The 23,711-nt window shown below is 40.8% G+C and overlaps 2 protein-coding genes across 7 annotated transcripts in view; one reads left to right on the top strand and one right to left on the bottom strand.

Annotated features, from left to right (window-relative positions):
• Window positions 1-1,140: 1,140 nt before the first annotated feature.
• On the bottom strand, window positions 1,141-4,683 carry tmem229a (transmembrane protein 229A). The gene has a single exon (XM_017302835.1). It carries the CDS (start codon window positions 4,508-4,510, stop codon window positions 3,404-3,406), a length of 1,107 nt encoding a protein of 368 aa, XP_017158324.1. The 5' UTR covers window positions 4,511-4,683; the 3' UTR covers window positions 1,141-3,403.
• A 15,316-nt stretch (window positions 4,684-19,999) lies between these two features.
• LOC103459423 (secretory phospholipase A2 receptor-like) overlaps window positions 20,000-23,711 on the top strand; it is a 247,926-nt gene continuing 244,214 nt past the window's right edge. For 3 of the 6 annotated variants that reach the window (XR_001776216.1, XM_017302837.1, XM_008400949.1), the window contains exon 1: window positions 20,000-20,155. The gene's annotated coding sequence lies outside the window, so the exon portion shown is untranslated. Of the gene's footprint in view, window positions 20,160-20,551; window positions 20,703-23,711 lie in introns of those variants that run through there. The other 3 variants (XM_008400950.1, XR_532739.2, XM_008400951.2) reach the window with 3 other exon arrangements.

Below are 23,711 nucleotides of genomic sequence, written 5' to 3'. Positions count from 1 at the left end.
ATTAGATTTGACATTTAAACATTTTCCTAAATATTCATTAGTTAAACTTATTTAAAATGCTGTTACCAAGAAAACCAAACAGGTAAATATGGCTTGACCCAGACCAATCGGAAACCTTACAGATTTTTGCAGACTGGTTGGAGACTTGCAGCTCAAGGATGGAGAACTTTTTTTTTTTTTTTTTTAAGTTTTTGCCTAAAGGTAATCAGTGTTATCATAAAACTGTGCTTGCTCTCTTACTGAGAGATATTTGTTGTCAATCTTTGAAATGCAGTAGGCAAAGCTCTACCTACGCTACTTTGTATTAATTGTTGGCATGTGTTGTAAGGCTGCATAAAGTTTGGTTTTGTGATCGGTAACAGAGCGTGCCGTTGTTTTTCTCCACTGTGGTTCAGATGAACAGACATCGGGCCTAAAATGTCAACTCTATGTACTTTTATCCAACCCGTTTCAAAGTATCAGATTTCAGACTCATCCTTTTGTCCAAATATGGGGTTTCAGGCTCTCAAACCAACCAAGACAGCAACTGCTGGATAACATCACGGCGGTTTCCTCTTACGCTATTCAGGCTATGCACTTGAGATAAATAATGAGCCCTTTCAAACTGATTATTTATAGCTTCAGCAGGTATTAGGCTGGTGATGGTGACTCTGTAAAGGAGGCTTTTAAGTGGAGTCGTGGCGAGGTAAATGGTTTCGTCTCACTTCCTATTTTTGTATAACTGAAACCTCACAAATCAGTATGCTACATTAGTTTAAGATTGCTAATGAGCAGGTATTAGGTGGCATCATGTATTCCCAGCCGGAGGTGCAGTGAAGTGTGCTGAAAGTCGCTGGGGCGCTCAGTTGCAATCCCTTGGGTGGTGTGCTGTCTGAATGACTGCTTGTACCAGGTTAGCGGAATCTCAAAGAGTGACGATGTTTACCTTTAAGCTCGTTATGTCTAATTAACTTTAAAAGGTGAAGTATAGTTGACATGTGGTGAGATGGTGTTCATTTAATGGGTAACCTGAATAGAGAGACAACATCCAGGCTCACCTGTAGGAAAGCGAAAGCAAAACTAAACTAAACAGGTCCGATTTGACATGTAAATGTTTTCTCAAAGTGCGCTTGTTGACATAGCCACTTCAAACACCGGTGATTACAACAGATGTCATTTTATTAGTAGAATGAATGAGTACAAGTTGAAGCTTTTCATCAAATCAAAAATATTAATACAGTTCATGCTGCTGAGTTTTATTATTTTATTTTTCTTTCGAAGGGACGTACATCTTACTAAAACTTTTTTTTTTTAAATTGATTTTTCAAACTTGTTTTGGTCTCTTTCTTTATGAAAGTGCTCAGACAAATGTGAAGCATGGCTAAAGTACAGTTACGCGGTCAAGGAGTATTTTAAGGATGTGCAAAGTCGTTCAATCATGCAGTAAATGGCATAAATGTGTGAAATGTTAAAGAACATCAATGTAGCTGCCGAGTCCATAGAACAAACCAACAAAATCACCAAGCCAGCCTCAGAGCTTTAAGAAGTTGAAAGATATTTATCAAGAATAATCTGTATCTGGGACAATTGCACTTCCAAATGAATCTAGGGAATTATATACAAGACGAAAATTCACTTTCTTATTAAAAATCATAAAAAATGTACATCATTTTTTTTCTCAGTTGTACAAGGGCATGTTTTTTCCATTAGTGAGCACTCAAACCTATGTAAGTTTCCAATGTATAATCTGTCTGGGATGCTGGGATCCATGGCTGTAGCACTTGCAGGAGTAATGTTGTGTTTAATCGAGTCTCTGTTTGCACAGAAAGGCACTCCAGTAATGTTTGGTTCATGAAAAATTCACAGTAATCCCACGTGGTTCCAAATTTCTACTCTGCCCAAGGTGCTGCATTGCTACATTTATGACTGGGTTAGTATCCCATAACTTTAAAGGAACAGTTCAGGATTTTTAAAGTGAATTTCCATTAAAAGTTTAAAAGCAGTTAATATCTCACCAGAGTGGACGTCAGCTCCTTCTAACAATTTACTGGAACTTTGCTTTTTAATTTTGAACTATCTCTTTTGGTGGTTTATGGAAAACACATAAAAAAATTGAATCAAACAGACAAATTAAAGTTCTGGAAATACTGACTTTGGAACATCAGGCAGCATTCAGTGCATTGTACTTTGTTTTTAAAAAGTCTAAAAAGTTTAACATTTTTCAACACAGTTTCAGCATGCAGATATCTGCAGGAGTTATGGCATGCTAAATGACTTGCTGCGATTAAAAACTACCCACAATTCCTCCACTGGTGATTCTGCACCAGAGCCGTCCCAAAGTTGGAAAACACATAAACTAAAATAATCCATTTGGGTTTCTTTTAACATTTTAACTTATTTAACCACACAATAATTTATTCCATAAAGCTTGCTGCAGCCTAGCTGCTCTAATTTACAGAACGTAACGTTGAAGATGTCAGGTGTCGCACGTTTTGTTTTGCATGATACTTTGGGCCGGCTCTGGTCTGCAGCTGAACTCCATCATAAAAAGAGCAGTTACAGTTGTAAAACATATCAAAATAGAAAAATGTTCCTATTTTAGAATCCAAGTTTTTACACTGTACAGAGGAAAACGGCAGTAGGTTCATGTAATTTAAACAGGTTAGATACACAGTCAATGGTCTCAGTTGGGCGTCATAGTGAGAAATCAGAAATATGACAAACAGGTGCATCGCAATAAATTTTAGAATCATTAAAGAGTTCAATTATTTCAGTAATTCAGCTAAAGTGAAACCCCGCATATTTGTATAAATCTATTAGACATACATTGATATAAGTGTCCCGTTAATATTATGGTTTAAAGATAATGACATTTAGTTTCCCAGAAAACTGAAATACTAATACCAATATAAAAAAGGGGAATGTCAGTATATACAAGAAAGAATCATTACTAAAGAAGTGGCTGTTCAGAGTACTGTTATTAGAAAGTTTAGTGGAAGGTAAAAGTGTAGAAGGAAAAAAAAAGTCAATCCTGAAGCAACTTGGGCTTAGTCATTATATTGCATAGTACACGGGCATACTTTGTATGTGTGATTTTTCTTTTTAAATTAGTTGTATATGATAACCTTTCAAAGACTGAGTTTTTTTCCATTTGTTGTAAACTGGAAAATATACCACTTCTACATTTTGCTCTTTGTGACTTTTGAAAAGCTAAATTTTAGGGAAGCCATTATTTTCAAAGTAAGCAAATGCTTCAGATTTTAAACCTGTCAATTAAAATGAGTTTCACATTTTGAACGGAATTACAGAAACGTAATGAACTTATTGTAGATGTTCCAAGTTGCTGAGATAAACCTGAATCATCTTCTTCTTTTCTTTTTGTTTTTTAATAGATCTGTTAGGAAGCTGATTTGTACATTAAGAGTCATTTTTTCTTAGATTCCAGTTGTCCGTTGACCTTTCCATTCTCCCCACTCACGCAGTCTGGGTCTTTGGTGCACTGTATTCTCAGCAGCACGTTAGACAGCACGTCCTGGTACAGACTCAGGATCAGCCAGCCTGGGAGGTACAGGAGGGTGATGAGTCCCATGAAATTGTGCGGATAGTGGGAGTAATCCCAGGAGCAGGCGTCAAACTGCCTCAGCGTCAGCCCGCAGCAGAACTCCCAGGTGTAGATGAAGCAGATGTAGATGGGCAGGCGCCGCCAGGTCCCCCAGCCTCGCCCGAAGTGCAGGTGGAAGTAGAGCTTCTCCACCACGAAGCTGCAGCTGCCGTACATCAGGAAGGACCACAGGGACGTGTGGCCCCCGGTGGCCCTCACCCCTTTCTCCACCAGGTTGAACAGAGACGTGAACAACACCTCGTCCAGGAAGCCGTGCATGCCGAAAAACAAGAACCGGGCGAACCCGGGAAGTCCGCCTGAAGGATGATGATGATGATGATGATGATCATGGTGATGATGATGATCGGGATCGCCGAGGCTCCTCCAGAGGTCGGCGCAGCGGGAGGTGGGCTTGTACTGCAGGTGCGCGAGCCCTCTGTGGAACACCTGGGAGAAATACAAAGCCAGGATGTAGTGGACCACCAGCTGCGTCCCGGACACCACTCGCACCTGCTCGGTCAGAGTGCTGATGTTCCCGACGAGGATCTGCAGTCCGATGTAGACAGACGGGTAAAAGACCAGGTGGAACACCACGGGCCGACCTCGGAAGCACTTCTTCTGGGAGTAGATCTTCTCCAGTGCGAAGTGGGTCAGTGCGTGCATGATGCACAGATACGGAGAGGAGAAGCCCACCAGCTTGGGGTCGCGACTGGTTAGGACCCCCTGCAGGGAGGAGAGCAGGACGTCCAGAGTCACGCCGTGCATGCCGTAGAGGTAGAGCCGCATCCATCTCGGCAGCTCTCGCAGCGACTCCCCGGCGTCCCCGGTGTCTCCGGACGGTCCCTGTTGCCGGGGCGCAGCAGCTGTTTTCAGGCTGGTGCCACGCTCCCTGGAGCGGCTGCGATGACCTTCTCTCCACAGATTGGCCATGGTCAGTCACTCACTGTGGAGAGACTATGTTGTCCTTTTCCCTGACATTGTTGTTGTAAATTTATTTTTCCGCTGCGTCCGCAACGTGAAGCGAGAGATGCTGCAGCAGGCGGCTGGTGCCTTTAGTGCAGCCCGGAAATACCAGCTCCCGGAAGGCTATCCGAGGCCCACCCCTGTGGAGTTATAAACAAACAAAAGTTGTGTATAAACAACATTCAGTAAAGCTCCAGTGAAATATTTAAGCCAACTTACCATTTCGATTTTCCATTTTCTTGCCTTTAGCAAGAGATAAGAAATGACACATTCATAAACCGACATCAAAATTCGCCTATAACTTAATTTGCATAACGTCAAAAATGATAGTTATGATAATTACGCAGTTCAAGCTGCAACTTCGGCTAAAACCGGCAATTACGGGATGCCGACGAAGTAAACATAACGGGGTCATACCCATTTCTAACCGGCATTTGAAGGCAGCATCTGCAGTCAGGACGTTCGACGCTGACGCAGTCCCGCTGCGACGTCGTGACGCCGCTGTAATTACAAGTCATTAATGATGATTACATGAGATTAGAGCCAGTAAGGATATGCCAAGCTGAGCTACATCATCTCATTTCATTACAGCGCTAATTCAGATAGATAGGAACAACAATTGTTGAAAGAAGACCACAGAAGGTCACGTTTGCCACACGCCGTGAAGGGGGACTCGGCAAAACATGTAGAAAGAGGTGCTCCGATTAGCAACACTGAACTTGAACCTGAACACTTTGTCCCCACAGGATATATTGGTGGTGGCAGCATCATGCCAGTGACTAAGTTCAAAAAGAAGAAAGGCGAGATAGATAATTTTATCTATCTTGCCTTCTGTTCGTGTCTCCGTTCATGTCAACAGGTGCTCGTAATAATAATAATAATAATAATAATAATAATAAAAAGTCCAGTGATACATAAGATGCAAGAGTGATACTGTCTGACCAAATGGAGGCCAAATGTTCACAGTTGCAACATCAGTGTGTGTTGCTGAAGCTTTCGGTGGTTATGTGTGAAATAGAGCCTGTGAGATTAACACATGTATATGATTGCGTGCATTGTCACCTTAAGCTTCTTCTAAAGACGTTAATCCAAACGCTAATCCTTTGCATGGCCTCCAGCCATTCAGCCCAGTCTAAACAGAGGTGAGTCTTGCTCTCAATTCAACCAAACAGCCACAGAGGGGCGCTGTTGAGCGCTTAACCGACATGCAAACGTTCATAAAGGGGGGAACTGTCTATTTCAGGACAAAAGTAAGCGCAGGCAGCGTGCATGTGTGTGTGTGTTTGTGTGTGTTAATGAAATATTGCAGCAGTTTTGTTTTTTTGTGTGAGGAAACCAACACGAGCCTCTTATGAAATATCAGACACATTTCTTACTTCCTTTGCGGCGTTTTTTAAATTTTTTTTAGGTTTGCATATGTGTGTGGATGCCTTTATAAGTTTTCCTTTTCAGTTTTTGCATATGTAACACAACATATAGTGTTTCTAAGTGCATTATCCTACACTTCAGGAAACATTTGCGAGGAGACTGCAGCAGCTCGCACCGTGTTTTGCAGTTGTATGTTTGACTGCATTCACACTCATGCAAAACAGAGATGCTATCTGTGGCCTTCGCGGGTTTTTGCTGAAAACAGAATGAATCAGCTTTGTTTACCGTGGTCTGAATCACAAAACCGAACTGCAACATGGTGACAGCAAGCCGACTGTGCTTCCCAAAAGTATCCATTTCGTCGTCACCATCTAGTCATTTTCGTATTTCAACACATTTGAAAGTGATACATAAGTTTTCAAACTATTTTACAATTAGATTTGCATCTGTATTCAATTTGGATTTTATACAAAGGTATGCATTACGTGCAGAGAGGGGCCGAATATTTGCAAATGTTTTGCTTCTCAAACTTGCAAAAAAAAAAAAAAAAAAGAAATTTGAAAACCCTGTTTTACTTCCTCCCACCTTACAATTATGCACTTTGTTGACTTTGCCAATTCAAGGAAGTGAACACCAGTTTCTGGTTGTAAAGTGAGAAAATGTGCAAAAGTTCAAGAGGCATAATCACTTTTGAGAGTCACAGTGTAAGGAAATAATATTAATAGTTCAATAAAGAAAAACAAACAAACCCTTAGATCTCTTTGTCTATGCAACTTAATAAAAAAAATATATATATGAAATTCATATTTGGAGTGAAACAGTCAGGTTTGATGTTTGAAGTCCTTCCTTTGTAGCGCCTCCTGCTTTGAAGTCACAGTTTAAATGCATCAGAATTGAAAAGCTACACACAACGGGACCTCAAAGGGGAAGAAATTATGTTTTCTTCTGCTCACAAGTTTTTCAGAGTGAGCCTTCCCTCCCCCCCACTGTTCGATATACATCAAAGACATGGCAAAATACATAAAAGAAACTAACTGCGTGTGCAACGGAAAATGTTGTTGTTTGCTAGTGGTGGTGGGAGACTAACTACACAGTCTACAGGATTCACTCTCATCATTCCTTCCTTACGTCAGTGATCCAATTCCCATTACAATTGTCACTGCTGACGGCCTTGTGTGAAAGAGCAGGAAACCTATAACTATGAACCCAGTAGTAGGGCGTAAGTGGTACAACTGTCCTGTTTTTACGCATTTGCATGTCAAAAATCCTTCATTTTCCAGACTGAAACTGTCACACTCCTTTGTGTTCTCAGCCAGTTTTTCAAGTTTAAAAACTGAACTTTAAATCACATTTAAAGCACATATTCATCACTTGCTGTGCTAATATGTTAAAATGGAAAAAATATATACTGGATGGATGGATGGATGGATGGATGGATGGATGGATGGATGGATGGATGGATGGATGGATGGATGGATGGATGGATGAGCAGTTGATTGGATAAATGGTTGGATGAGCGGTTGGATGGACGGATGGAGGAGGGACACTTTTTGACAACGGAACAGGACGTACAGTCTAGAAACAACCTGGAAAACGATTCATTCAAATTACAGTAGGTGGAGGAACCTGGGATCTGGCTTTGAAAACCCTCATATATATGTAAAAAATGAAGTTATTCTGAGATTTGATGACTGTTAGAAGCATTATTTTTAGTTAAAAAACAAAGTCTTGTGTTTGTGGGGCTGTCCACTAGATGGCAGCAATGTCACATAGCCTTTTTTCCTGCTAGGGTGGAACCCTTCCACATGAAAATATGAATTTACTAACACCAAAAACAACAACAACAAAAACATCAGAATAATGATTTTGAATGGAGAAAAATGCAATAACTGACGAAACTGTGGATGATATAATTTCATACAGTAACGACTAAAGTGGCAAATGCTCCTCACAGTGTGCAGGTCAAGATGCTACCAAAGATTTTCTGATTAAGTTATTTGTTGCCATCACTGTTTTCTCAGACATTTCTAGCAAACAGCAGAAACCGGAACATAGCACTAGCAACTTTAGACAAGATCTAAGAAAAGCACGTACACCGAAAGTCCTGACAGAAGAGATAACTGGGAAAATATTTTCCAGACATGCTGTTAATCCCGTCACATCTGCGAACGGCTATGAGATTAAGTTATGGGATGTTTGACGGATGCGATGCTTGACCGAGTCACACAGGAAATGAATGCGAATCCGCGGCTGTGTGTACTTAAAATGAGAACCAACCCCACAACCCCCAGAAAATGTAATTTCAGAAGCCATTTCCCCCCCATTTTGAGCTATTATTGAATAGACAGCCGGCCCTGCGCTCCCGCATTGTCTCTCACGTTGGCAGCTTGGGCAGGGTAATGTGTCTGTGACGTCCCAGAGCTTGTTGGTGAGCACCTAAGTGCAAACAACGTTTGTCGTTTTTTGAAATCCGCAGCTCTCTGAAGCCTGTTTTGTTTTCATTTTGTGCATTGTTCACCTTTAGATATTTTTCAAAGAAGGATTTTAGTGCTGCACGTTTAGAGAGTCAGTGTGAGTCTTTTTGCCCCTTCCTGAGCTGTGAGGAGAAAGAGATCGAGGGGATTGATTAGTCTAACTGACTGGGGGGGGGGTTCACTGTGTTCCTGGGAGCAGTTAAGGTTCTCGTTTGTAAATCCCTCCTCATTAAGGATTCTGTGCAGCTCTGAATCCTTCCAGGGCTCAGACTCAGGAGGAACACATCCCACTCTCCTCTCCTGTCCCTGTTTCTGCTGATGCTCTCCTTCATCTTTTGCTTTTGATACTCGGATCTCGCCTTGTACACACTTAGAACCTGGGATGCTGTAAAAAAAGAAAATACTTTTTTTATTCGTCTAAGTTTGATTATCACAGTAATAAATGTGCTGCTCACTATTCAAAATGGGTAAGAGAAGAGAACGTGCTACTCAAATAGCTGTTTGAGATTATTCAGCCTACTTTATGTTGTCAGACAGGTTCTATAATCCATAATCTGGCCTGGGTGTGTTTAGGTAATTTGAAAAATGTGGTTAATTCATGAGTTAGCAGAGAGGTTATTCAGACATGGAAAGGTTGGCTTGGATAGCTTTTTGGTTAATTTTTTGTCAAATATGAACATTTATTCAAAGAACATGCTCTGTTCCTTTAAAATTTAGGTCAATAAATACCGATCATGCCGTCCCGACTGATGAGCCATTGAAGTGGACCATGAGAAAGGTGTGTGTTTAACGTGGCACATCGAGCCAGCTAAGGTTTTGATATGAAACAGGATTTACGTTTCACAGCTAAAAACAACAGCACTTCCTCTCCCTGCTCTTAAGCGGCAGTGTTCCACTTTACATGATCCTGTTAAGTTTTATAATCTTTCCAGAAGCCGTTACTCCTTCTGCGTCTGGAGACTTAAAGAGGTGGTGAGAGGGAATGCCACTCTGGTTCACCTTTCTCTTTGTTCTCGCATTTAAGAAGACAGTTGTTCTGGAAATTGGGTCAAGAAGACACTTAGCAACCGGCTCAGATGTAATGTTGCAGCTTCATAAAAGAGTTAACACGCCAAAAGCACTGCCAACATGTTGTGGTTATGTGTATGTACAGTACTGATACAAACTCCTAAAATGCATTCTTATGTTCCATTTCATAAACATCAGGAATCCACATTTGGATACAAGATGTTGTTACGTTTGAAAAATACAAATATATTCAATCAAAAAGCAGCTGGCTACAGTCACACACACACTATCTTTCAGTTGTAAGGACATGAGCCAAAAATGTCAGCTTAAAAGATTTATTCAGCACAATTGTGGATGTTGTAGAAGAAGAAGAATGGTGAATTTTTGATGGAAAAATCTGGAGACAACAGCTGTAGGCGGTGGTAATTGAGAGGTAGTGGGGGATTCTTGTCAGGACATCAATTCCCTGACCCAAATATGGACCAACACATGGTACGAAGAGGGGTTGCCAATGTATCCGTACCTCTTCTTCAGCTTTTTGCAGTGTGCAGGGTTACAGTCACAAAACCTGTCTGCAGTTTATTGGGATTTAATTGGATGGACCACCATCATTTTGGTCTATCCAAGCTAACCCTAAACAGCCAGAGCTACAGAGGATGGGGAACGAAGGGGTAGGAATGAGGGATGTAATCAGAGGTGCAGTTGAGCCATAGCTCTGCTCCATGAACGTAAACGAACAGATTGATCCCTGTGTGGTTAGATAATGAGCTTCCGAGGCAGCCTTTACTTTCCCACCTTGAACACTTAGCAGCCTGCATGAAATGAATACAGCAATCTGTTGCCCTGAGTAGTTCACCTCATGCTTCTCTTCTCTTCCTGTCCAGGTGAAAATCAGATCATCTCTCACAGTCCAGTACCTCGTTTCACCGTTTGTCTAAGATGCCGGCTGATTCAGACCTCTGCTGCCTCTCTGCAAACTCCTCTTTCTGTTTTCTCCACCTAACTCCTCGCTCTGCCCTCTTCTCCAACTTAACTCAGTGCTGCGCTTTGTGTACCTGTTGCCAGACAGTCCTCTGTCTGCCTCGGGGCTTTGTAGATTGACCTCTCCGCCTCTCTTCCTCTTCCCTTTCCTCTCTGTCTAGACAGCAGCCAGTGGACAGGGCGATTTAATTTTACTCGCCCGGGGACCGAGCCGGTACATAGCGAGAGAGTCTGTTTAGATGTCGGGTTACTTCTGTGGTAATTTTTAGGAGATTATGGGACACGTCAGGTAGAACGGGTTCATCTGCGAATCCAGTCCGTCTTGTTTTCCATCCGCTTTGCTCCCCATGGGAGGTCTGGAATATTGTAGCCATGGGATACTAAGGCACTATGGATGTGTGTCATGCTCTGATTGGTTCATCCACCTCCAGCTGGGGAATGCAGACCCGTAGCACTATAGATATGGATCAGTGGCGACGGCGCCTTTGTCTCACTACCTGCTTTAGCCTACGCTTTATCCTCACCCCACCTTGTCTCAGTCTTCCTCCGCTGTGTTTTCGTCCTCCGTGTACGTCCCCACACACAAATGAGGCGACCCCGGGTCTGACTGATAGGATGAGACGGAGTAGAAAAGAGAGAAAAGGAATGTTGGGGAACAAGTGGGAGTGGGGTCATATAGGTCGGTGGTGTATGTGTGGAGGTCCAGTGGAAAGCCGAGCAGGATATTGTCCATCATCTGTGGCATCAGGAGGTAAACAGGAAAAAGCAGCAGGTGGCTTGTCAGGCCTTAGCTGACCTATGGCACATGACTCACTCCGTATTTCAGTGTGTTTGGATGCTCTTCAGACACAGAATATGTTATCAGTTTGAACGTTTCTTGAGGTGAACAAACTCTTTTAATGAAATAAAAGGAAGACATGGCATTTATCCTAAGCTCTTATCCACTTACTCCATGTTTTTTTGTTCCTTTCCTGCTGTTATAAATTATGACTCAACTCAAGAAAAAGACAGTTTCTAGTCATTGTGGTCTGTTTTTCTGTTTCTAAAAACATTTGTTGCTAAGGTAATTATATGTACATTTACACGAATCTCCGAAATAAACCTTTTGGTTTTTATTTGAAATTCTGCAGCCATTGGAAAGAAAGCCACTGTTAAGCGATGGCGCTTTGGTCAGACGGGACCAAAAACTGACTCTGTTTTGGGGGGGAAACTAATACTACACATTGCCCTGGACACATAATCTCCACCATGAAACACAGTAGTAGTAGAATCATGCAGTGGGGATGTATAGCACATTGTAGACTATTGCAGGAAATTTACTCCAAACTGCTGTTAGCTGTAATGCAGAAATTAGGGGAGTTTGAGTATTCCCCTAATTTCTCTTGATACAAAGGTTTACAACCCTAGTTATCAGGGTTTTGCCCCTAAACATTTCTAATGCTAAACACAAAAACTGAAAAAAACAAGCGCCCAAGTGAAACAACAAACAAATATTTAACTTATGTAGTGAAAATCAAACTCACTGTGATCATTTTTACCAGACTGCAACCTTTTTTTTTTTTTTTCTAGCTATGCTAAGACTATTCTTAGAGTTCTTGATGAGTCAAACAAGTTTCCTGGATATAGAAATAAAACACAGCATCAAACCTTATGATGTGCTTCACAGCTCTAAAAATAAAGTGATAAAATGTCAAAGGAGATAGCTGTCAGCATTGGAAAGGAAAAGCACAGAGGAGGAAAAAACAACAACATATAACCGCAAAGCAAAGAAAAGCTTCTAACTTTTAATGAGCTCTCATTTCATCCTGCCTGTCCAGGTAGACAAAAGAACCTCCACAGGCTCTTCTTTAATTCTTCAGCTTGCAGCTTGACTGTTTAAGTCTGGGTTTGCTCTGCGGGGGGAAAGCTGGGTTAAGAGGTAATCACACAGCTTTAAGTGAATTTGATATCACATTCTTTCATTGGGCGCAATCGCAGAAAAACCACAAAACCTCAATCTCACCCGCGCACCCTGAAGGAAATCTGAAAATGAGAATAACAATAGGATTATTGTTTGCGTGGCCTTCTTGTTCTCTATAATCGACTTCTTGTTCGGTTTGAATCAACTTGACGCCTTAGGGGCGGACTTTAGCGGGAGCCCCATTGTTTTACGCGTTAATCACGAATGACCAAGCGGCTTCTTTAATCTTTCTCATATATATATCACAGCAGTCAGTTATTGCACTTTCAAAAATAAAGCATCTGCCATTTAGAATGGTCGCTTCACAACGAGCGTAAATCACGCAGAGATGCCCTCTAGCGTGTTTTCCTTACAGGTGATTTTCGTGCAGGAGTCTGTCGCTCCATAAATAATTAGCAAGACACGTCTCCAATGTTCCCGTCGCACAAGGACGCGAAAAACGACACTCACTCCTTCATTTGTCTTTTCATCTGCCCCGAGTCATCATTTGGCATTACTACGAAAATCCTTTTCTCCTCCATTTTTTCTCCCCCCCCCCAAATTCTCCTTGCAGTGCTGTTAAATCCCCAAACTTTGACATCGTTTGGGAAATTCTTAAAGAGTGGGTCATTTTTAATTCAACTTCTGCAAATAAAAAAAAAAATCATGTTTTTAAAGCATTGTATGTAACTATCTGGCTCCAGCTGTACAGGAGATTAAGTAGAAATCCAGCTCAATTACTTCTCCACTCAAACAGCAACGCCTGAACCTCTGACCTGCACAAAATGCTTTTTTTCTGTTGCTTTTCTTCCCAGGCATATTCATCACCAAATGGACCAGAAATGGGAAAGACTCCCTTACTATTATCATCATCGTTATTGTGGGCATTTAAAGAAGCGGTGCAAAGGTCAGTAAGAAGTGAAAATTGCTAAAGGTCCTGTTAATGACCTCCGGCACAGAGAGAGAGAGAGAGAGAGAGCGTACATTAATGCAGATGATGGATTCTAGCACATAGAAATAGACTCATCCATCCATACTTTTTTTTTTTTTTTTACAAATACTCCCAGCTCCACACTAACTGGGTTAGAGGTGTGTATCACTGACCCGTATTAAGTTACATGCAATTCCCCCCCGGGAGGGGATATGATCGTCTGTGTCACTGAAAAATGAAGAATGAGAGGAAGTGGTTGGAGGAGGAGGAGGAGGAGGAGGAGAATGAGGAGGAACGGCAGTAAAAGATGTGAAGCTCTTGCTTGCGATCACTGGAAAAAGGAAAGAAATAGAATTGAATTTGAGTAAAATCCTGGACAGAGCGCTGGGCAAACATAAAACGTTGTCTTCGCGGATGTTTTTTGAGTGGTTGAATATTTAACGCAACGCTGAATAACTTTAGCACGTTGCCTGATGAAAGCCTTTTCGTGTTTATTTTGGTTTTCAACCCCTCCCGTCAATCCATTGTAATTAATTTGGTAAAAGTTAAGACCAACACACATGTAAACTGTGGTGTATCTTAACCATTTGTCTTGGTTTTACTGGATCTCAGTTCTTTCTGTTGTTAATAGCTGCCCACGTCCCTTCCGTCATCTGCTCCTGAGCCGCGTTCCTTGTTTGACTTTGTCCTCTCCCGCACACCGTCCACAGGCATATATGCACGCGCTCGCATTTAGCAGCCGAAGCTCGTCTGCCCGCAAAATGTCAACGGAAAGCTGAGCTAATGCAGACTATTAGATTTTAAATCCGGCAGGCTGAACGAGTGAGCACGGCCGCGTGTGAAGGAAGCTGTGCAGAAGACTTGAGAACAAATTCTTGTTTGTATTATGTTATCTGTCATCTATCAGAGTTCAGGCAGGAAGTCACCTTCCGGCAGGACGCGGATGAAGATAGATGAAATGTTCCTCCGCTTATCCCCCCCAATCCCCCGCCCCTATTTTTCTGCTCTTTTCTTTTATGATCTCAAAGATCGTTCTTCATTTAGCACAAGCTGAGTATCCCTTGATGGCTCATTTCAAGATATGTAGAGAAAAAAAAAAAACATTAGCTCAGAAGACAAAAATAAAAAGCAATGAGAGAAATGATCACTCGCCCACAGTAAAAGGTATAGACCTTTTTTCATAACCTGCGCAAAAGATGTTTAATTAGCATGCTATGTTGCACATGTGGCAGAATTTACCATTATATTTCATACTATCTACTCATTAAACTATACAGACTCAGGTCCTTCTCATCAAGAACTGCAGCAGTAAAAAAAACATTACTTATCAAGTTCAAGAGTTGGAGAAAAGAAATGTGGCTCTGGGTGAGCTTTAGATGCCGTCCTCAGTCTTGTCTTTTCACGTCTAAAGATAAAAAAATCCTTACTGGAAAACACACTTTTTGATTTAAGGCCAGACATTACGTTCTTTTTATGTAGCTCATTACATAATCCTTTGTAGAAAAAAAAAACACAACAATTTTGTCGAACGTGGTTTCTGCAATCCTGTCATGTTTTCTTGTGTTTGCAGTAACCTTTATCTTGCTACAGACCAACCAGAAGTGACAAAATTGAACCACTCTCAGTGTTCGTTTTGAGTTTTTAATGTAGAACTAATAAGGCCCTATCTGAGTCTTTGTATCCTTTTTGCGTAGCCTCGCTAAACAGCTCAGGTTTTTATTCCTGCTGCTGGAAGAGGTGCACTCATCCAACAAAGAGCAGGCTGAGCAGGCACAGCTGGAGAAACCAGTGGCCTGTGCATCCGTCGATGTTGGCGTGCGTGTGTGTGTGTGTGTGTGTGTGTGTGTGTGGTAATTTGGGACAAGGCTCTAATGACCAAATTATAATTCAGATCATGCGCAGCGGCAGGAATGCACACAGACTCCCAAACAGACATGCATGCAGGAGCACAAAGCAACGATTTGTGAGGCTGTCAGACTGTACCGGCGTTTGTGTGTAAAATATTGTGCTTGCTTTACTATGTGTGTCTCAGAGTGAGTGTGTGTGTGTGACAAAACTGTACGTCAATCTGTGCTCAGTGTGTGATGACGAGGTCACTGTGCCGAGCCTCTTAGCTTCACAGTTCAATTTGGATTTGCATAATCCGGGCGCTAATTTCCACGCCGGCACTCATGCAGCAGATTTCGACAGGTGACGAGGTTAGACGGCTATCCCACATTCCGCCGATCCGTCAGCAGAGCAGGGCAAACAGCTCTGCATGTGATAAAGTACACTAGGAATAAAGAATGGATGAGGAATTATACATGTAAAGACAGGAGACCGGGATGAATAACATGAAGCGTATGGAGTAAAAGCATCCAGCGCTAACCGTGTCCACTTAGTCGGCGCTAAAAAAACAAAAACAAAACAAAAAGTACAACATTCTTATTTAAAACCTGGCCCCCTTCCTGGAATGGTTCCTCCAAGATGGCCGTCCCAGTCTGAGTTTGACCCAGTGACACATTTCTTATCCAATCTGTGGGACCCAGAGGAGGCGAGAGGCTCCCCCGAACACAAGGAGAGACCGAGCAAGTGTGTCTGCATCCCTATGCCGACTTAGCATTTGCTCAGTGAGCCACAGCTTGTCTCTGAATAATTCAGTCTTTCTTGCGCACACACTTGGGTGCTGTCAGCCCCTGCTGTTAATTTGTACCAGATGCATCCAAATCACTCTACTGCCCTTTTCTTCTCCACATTATGATCTTTCATCTTCCCTCCCGGCTGCCTCTTTGACCCCTATCTGCTTTCTCTCTCCTCATCTTTCGGCTTTATCTTTTTCCACACTGCTCATCTCTCCTCCTCTGCTCCCAGCCTGCCAGCTGACTTTTTTTTTTTTCCTTCGCCTCTCTTTCTCATGCATAAGTAAATGCAAAGTAAGGAAAAGCTTCTCTTTTAGTCCCAAAGTTCTACCTCTAAACATGCATAATGAAGTAGTCTGGAAAGTGAGCTGCACAGAATAATAATAACGATAAAAAAAAGATCTGATAATGAAAAATGGAATGAGATGGCTTTTCAGCCTTAAACTTTAGAGAAAATCTTTCCATATCATATAAATTGAAACGACGGTTTTTAAAAAAGATTTCTCATAGAATCAGAAATTTAGTTACTTCAGTGATTTTAAACATCTTTGCAGCTTCTGATGTGTTTTAGTTGGAACTATATGTGTGCCTCTGGTTAATTTAAGATAGTCTGCCAGAAATGTAGTTTACCTCTGCAAATCAGTGCTCGCAGCAGCCATATTGGATCTCAAACTCAGGGCGACTCAGGATTCTTTGAAAGCCAACTTCTCGAGTTTGGAAAATTCTATTTGTCTGGAATTTCCGACTTAGGAGTAAAACTCGAACAAATCGCAAGAACACAACATGCTACTTTTAATGAAAAACCCCTGGATCGGACCTATAAGGTGTTTCAATGCAGAAAACTTAACATAACAGGATATATCATCGTGCTTTATTATTATCTTACATGATGTGAATCAATATGGCGAGTTCTCATGTAGAAGGGAGGGCGGAGGAGGGAAAGGAATATTGTTTCGCAAAAAGAGAGAAGGTGTGTAAAACTATCTGGTGCCGAGAAATAAGATACAGCACGACTCAAGTGAGTGTCTCTCCAAGTGTTTGTGTCTTCCTAATGCATCCCCACCCTTTGTCCCGCACTTCTTCAGCCCTGACTGTAGCATGATACAGCATAATGTTTCACCCTCTTTCTGCAGCTCCACACTTTCCCCATTTGATCCACTCGTTTTTGCTCTGCAACAGAGGAATGCAGGACCAAGCAGATCCCCCTGAATTTATTCGGCATCACAACAGTGTCTGCTAAACTCTATTTATAGCCTCCTTTACTTACTGTACTGCGAAATAGGGTGCATGGAGACATGCACATTTATGTGTGTGTGTGTGTGTGTATGCATTTTGAGCGTGCCCCAATGTGTGTGCACACATGGGTTGTGAGTAAGAGGTTTGTATGCATACTTGAGAGGATTTTATGAATAATCATGTTTCATATCTTGGTTCAGTCACTGTTAATAATAAACTGTTAATTTATGATAATATGCTCAGACGCATGCGGCCTAAAAAATAATATATGCCACTTGCTAAATAGTGTCATAGGTAGTCTGTGTCTACTTGTATATTATCCAAATGTAACAACCTTTTACTGGACATACCTTCAGTCATTTAAATGCAGGTGTGAAGGTGTGTGTGTGTGTGTGTGTGTGTGTGTGTGTGTATGTGTGTGCGTGTGTGTAGACACACAAAGGACTCACTGATGTCTTCCTGTCCAATTAGCCGCTGACCCAATTCCCTGTGGCTGTCTCGGAGTCACTCTGCTCTTTTAATGGTTTCACTCCATCATCATACCCCGTCTCCTTGTCTGCATCACTGTGGAACACTGCCCAATTTAATTCACATGCGATGCACCTCTCACCAAGGACAACTCAGTCGATAGCTGCGGACACAACGGCCCCAACTCAGTCGTCTCCCCCTAACGTTGCTTAACTCAATAGAATCAGGCGCTTTCAAGTTGCGGGTCGATCTTTGGAAGCTTTCTTGTTCAAATTTGGAAATGTCATCTCCGACTGATTCCCAACGAGATTTCGAAGTTGAATTATGTTGTTTCAATGCTTCACTGTTCATTCACTGAAATACGACTCCATGAGTTCATTCCGTTGCCATGGTAATCTGTTACTGTGCTTACATTTTTATATATTTTTTGCATTGTAACCAGTCGGTTGAAATGTAAGCGATTCAGTGATTACGCGCTTCACCTAATAATATAGCCGGTCATTTATTGACAACATCATCAGATCATCTTAGAAGTGAACACAATACACTGCTGCACCGCATACGTATCTATGATGCTTTACTCTGCTATGGGACATTTATAGCCTGGAGCCTCCTTTAGTTTCTATGGTTGCACACTCTTATATTCAGGCGCATAACTGTTGTGCTCTATTTTCAGCATGCTTGTTTTCTGCAGTTATTTAATGCTGCAGTCAAGGTTTTGTAGGGGATGTAGGATCATGTTTGCATTATCTGAAAGCAAGTACTGGACTTTACAGTTCCCATTTGCTCGTGTGCATATGCATCAAATGTGGCTGCTTGTGTGTGTGCATCCACATGCAAGTGCTATCTGTTCACTCACCTGTTTCATCCGCACGCTGCAAGCTACTGCCCCATTCTCCTGTTGCCATGGTGAACTCCCTTTGGCCTACAGCAAGTGTATAGGTGTGAACGCCTGTTTTCTGTGTGACTTTCAGCTCTGGTTTTGCTTCTGCATATATAGAAGCGTGCACAGCTTTACATACTCATCCCTCCAGGCATATGACAGTTATAGATGTCTTTGTGTACACGCTCATCCTTCGCCGCATGTCATTGGGTGCTGTATCAGGGCTTTCTTGGGTGCAAGTGTCATATGAGATCAAGCATTGAGATGGATGTGGGAAGAGAATGCAATGACTCAGAGATGGTGGGAGGAAGAGGTCCTTGTCCTCCTTGTTCTCTGTTAGTTGAACTATTTAGTCGTTCCAATGTCTGTCTCTGTCTGCAGTTTCTTTTTCTTTTCCCGGAATAAGATCACAAAACATTGTGCAATTGTCTCAAGCCCTGATGTATTGATTGCAACTTTTCTTTCTTTTTTTTTTTGGACACAAAATAACAGTTTGAAACCTTTATAAAAGGAAAGATTTTACACATTACCAACAAAAAAAATGATATTAGGGATTAGGGGATTTAGAGATGGATCAATATAAACTGTCAATAGTTTGACTTTGCGTTTTTATTTTCAGTAGTGCCTCATTTCCACTTTTTTTGGTTGGATACAGTACCTTGCAAAAGTGGTATTTTCTTTGTTTAGTCATGTTGCAGTCACAAACTCCCATATACAATGGCTTGCAAAAGTATTCATATCCCTTCAACTTTTCCATAGTTTGTCAGATTTTCAGCCACAAATATAAATATATTTAATTTAGAATTGTGAAAACACAAAATCAGTGTTCCTTTCTCAACCTGTTTTCTGTACAAGAATCTATACTGAGACTTTATGTCTAAACATTCACTAAACAACATTAATTTGAAATAAATGTTTTTTTATATTTGACAATTTTTTTACTCTTGTACTTTTATAGAAATGTCTCCCAAATAATGTTTATTGAAAAATAATGTTAATTAAATTAGTGAATATGAATGAAAGCAGCTTTTCTGACTTAATTAAAATAGCTTGTGTGTACAAACATAAATGGATGCAAATAACCAGATGAAGGTCTTTTTGCAAATGATAGGTGCTGCCAACATAAACAAAATGTGATATCACAAGCTATACTTTACTACATGCGAGTTAATTTCCTTGTGGAGTGGTTCTTCCACGTTGTTGTTCTTCTTCTTTTTGATTGTTAGCGACTGGAGAAACGTCTGGAATGCATTACCGCCACCTACTGGTAAAGAGTGTGACTCAAATTGTTTATTTTATTTGTTAATTTAGTTTTCTTAGAAACAAACAAAAACATAAAATCAAATTTTAACACATTCTGAATCTTCCTGTAGAATAATTATTTAAATTAAATATTTCAAATTTTCCGACATCAATTTTTCTATCATATCTCATACATACAAAAATAATATGTTCTATTGTTTCATTTTCTCCACAATATTGACAATTTCCTGTATTGTGTTGCTGTATTCTGTGGCGAGGACGTCTTTTGTTTTGGGTGAAATGTCCAACGTCTCAGTTTACCTGCTTGCAGGTGTTCACAGCTGTTCCTTGTTGAATCTGATTAATCTGGCCTTCCAGGCCTACCTGCGCTCGCCGGCTAACTTCCGCTAGCCTGCCCGCTGAATACCTTCAATTTGTGGCCTGTTCTTCCTGTGTTGTTTTCCGTAAGTAAGTTCTTATTTTATTAAACATTTCAGTTGCGGTACAATTCTTTGGATTTTGGGTTCTTTCCTCCAAAAATGATTGTTATTACAAGCTAGCAGGCTTTTTTTTCTGTTCCCATACATTCTCTATATGTCCACTTTTCCTTGTTATATTTCAAACTTTAGCCAATGTACTGGCTTCCTGTGGCTTCCACCTCCTCCACAGTGTTGTTTGAGTCACACGTACGCAGAGAGTAGAGCGTTGTATATGTTTACAAATATAAATACATGCAAGGTTTGTCTTCGCTCCTTGCTATTTGCACATTTTATTAATGTAGAGCAGGAACAGACATGTTTTTAGGGCGGTTGTTACAGGAACGGTCACATCCAAGCTTCAAAGCATCATCCCAGCCCCACCTAGCAACTGCCTCCAAAGTGAGCAGCACACCGGCTTTTTTCCCCTCCTGTCTTTCCTTCTCACTCTCCTCTTTCATTCCTTCACTCTTTCAACACACCCTTCTCACTGTGACTGGAAGTAATGGAGATAAATTTACAAGCTCCCGTGCAGGTAGCTCCACGCGCACACACACAGTCATGCACACATTTTCTGTGTTGCTGGTATTAAAGCAGATTTGAAGACGTTGGCTTCAGCTGCGTGGAAGCTTCAAAAGAAAGATATTCAAAAAGGGACCTTTTGGTTACTATGGCAATGACAGAGATATGAATATGACAGACTTTCTAGTAAAATGAAGCCAGATTGAGCACATCTCTGCTCAATTACACAGTACCTGTGTCGAGAGCTCACTTTATGCACCAACTCTCATGCTCTCTAATTCTGTGTGTGCCCTCTTGTTGCACTGCTTTGTGAGGCACACTTGAACACAACCTCAATATAAATGCATTGCTGACATTTTTATTTGTTTTGTGCCTGGCAGTATTTCCTTTTATTAGTGTTAGGACATTATCTTATTTTAATTTGAAGTCTGTTGTCATTGATTTATATTCTCTGGTTGGATTTAATGATGTCTGACTGGCATGATGCTACATAAGAGGCTTTAGGGAGAATAAATATAGATTACGATATTAGGACAGTAAATCATGCTTGTGCTGTGTGTAAGGTGTTATTGCGCTTTTCCCGTAAATAAAGCTGGGCTGAATCTGTCAGAAAATCTTGACATTCTTGAGGCTTTTTGTCTCCTCTGCTGTTGGTGACGTGGATTCAGTTTCAGGCACTTTAAAGTAAGCTGCTGGGTACCAATCTTCCCTGGAAGGTGGCAGTGGCTTTTAACTTCCTCCGAGAGCATACTGTGTTCTGACATTCTGAGGATGAATCGGCACAAACGGTGCATGGAGGGTAAAACCTTGAACTAAAAGTTGAAACTTTCTCTGTCAGGCTTGTGGACATTTTGACTTTTATCAGAGATTTAGTGAAGGCTCGGTTGGGGAAGAACTCGACTTCAGTATTTCATGACAATCAGAACTTTACAATTACATTACAATCGTTTATCACTCTCCAACTATTGCTGGCAAGCAGTTTTTTTTCCCTGACAGCAACAAATATTTTGTTAGAAACCTTTGGATTTCTAAACCCAAAGAGATTGTGCAAATGCTACTCAGGCATGAGATAACTAGGTTAAGAAAACTACTATTTTCTGTCAAAGACATGCATAGCTTCATCATTTATTTTTAGATCTATATCCGACTCCACAGATTCAGTTACCATTATCAGGTGATTTTTAAAAAAAATTCTTTATTTAGTTTTGCAGTGCCAGGCTAACACTCGAAAGCTTACTTCAGTTTTGATGATGATTTGTGGTTAAACTAGAACTTGGTTTCAGCACTGGACTTACTCACCAGTGGCATTATTTTTAAAAGATTTATAGCAAGCTACTGATTCTTGGTTAAAATGAGTCACATTTTCAAGTGACACACATCTTTCTGAATTTTCCTTTCCTTTTTTTCCCCGTTTTTTCATATGGCATATCACGATTTTAATTCTAACCCCACAGTTTTTAAGAAACAAAAGCAGTTGTATCCAAAGGCTGAATTGAGCATCTCTATAGGTGCGCTCAATCTGAGATTGTAGGGTATGCTGCAAAAGAATGTAATTGAAGGGTTTCAGCTTAAAAAAACCCTCCAAAAATCTCAAATGTCCCTGTGACCTTGTCAGTGTAATAGAGTAGGTGGTGCATGCTGCATGAGCATCAGTAAAGTTAGACTGATGGTGTGTATGTAGGCTCAGTCACAGGATAGAATAGAGTTTCAGGGAGCAGGCAGCAGTGGGACTAAAACAGGTGCTAGACATTTCTCTATGAACTTGTGTGAAAGAATCAGTCCTTAAAAGTGGAAATAACGTTTTCAAGTACCTTCTTGAAATGGCTCTCTTAATATGAATTAAATCATGTTGTGAGAAGTCCAAGTGTAAAACAAGAATTCTATGTTGGATATTCAAGTTATCGTGGACTGTATGCAGAAAGCAAATTCTGCAGAAAATTAGAAAAATGTAAGAAAATGATCAGATTCGCAGAACAATTGGTGAATGGTGAAAATTGCAAGTCCGTGCAAAATTTGCAACTGTGAAGTTCTTTGATCATTCAAATTAGTTTCGCCAAAGTCATTAGAGATGACAATTTCATCATATTTATTTTTTGACAAATTGTGACAACAGCTATAGATCTACTGAGGATAAAGGTGTTTACATTTTTAGAGGAATCAATTGTAAAACTGGTGAGACCTTTCACTCCAAGCTTCATTTATGAGAGGATAAGTCGGGATCAGCAAGGGCAGCAAGATAAGTCAACTGAAAATTATTAATGTCAGATTTAAATGTCACCTTAGTCTGTAGGTATTGATGCCTTTCTACTAGAGATGTGCCGATCAGGTTTTTTCCTGCCGATACTGATATCGATCACCCATGAGGGCCGATCACCGATACCGATCACATAATTATTTATTTATTTTTTTTATCATAAACACTACCAGTTACATTATGTGGAAAAAGGAACCATGAATTCACCTTAATTTAGACAAAAACTTGTTTTTAATAACTTTTTCCAAGAATAAAACTAAACAAAACAGGCATTGTGCAAATTGTACTGCTATTGGTAATACTATCTTTAACAGACTGATAACATATGGAGGCTCTGAAGAGGCTAAATAATGCAAAGAGCCAAAATAAAACCTCTCAATATTGCCAAAAAAATTCAAGTATAAAACTTAACATTTTAAGGCAAATACAGGTTCCATTACAATAAAAAATCCAGAGTTACTGAATTAAAACTTCCTGATAGCATGGCGGCTAGCTGATTACTGCTAGTTCTGAGTGGCTGTTTCTGACTGAGCGGAGTAATTATGCAGAGCAGGAGGAGATCGATTATTTTTTTAGATTATCTGTCTCATGTTAGGACATGAGACAGATATGTATGTAATATGTATGTAAAATGTATTTTTTTTTAGGTTAGATGCTGCAGCTTTAAATAGAGGTTCGGTGTGAGAGTCACTACCAGGTGGAGCAAAAGCGGCGCTCCGTCTGTGAAATATTACTTACTACCTGTAGCGCGTAGCAGCGGTTCAACAG

Source organism: Poecilia reticulata, linkage group LG23, assembly GCF_000633615.1.
Source record: "Poecilia reticulata strain Guanapo linkage group LG23, Guppy_female_1.0+MT, whole genome shotgun sequence".
Lineage (NCBI taxonomy): Eukaryota > Metazoa > Chordata > Actinopteri > Cyprinodontiformes > Poeciliidae > Poecilia > Poecilia reticulata.
Note: the sequence above shows the minus strand (reverse complement) of the source record. Positions and strands in the feature narration are given on the sequence as shown.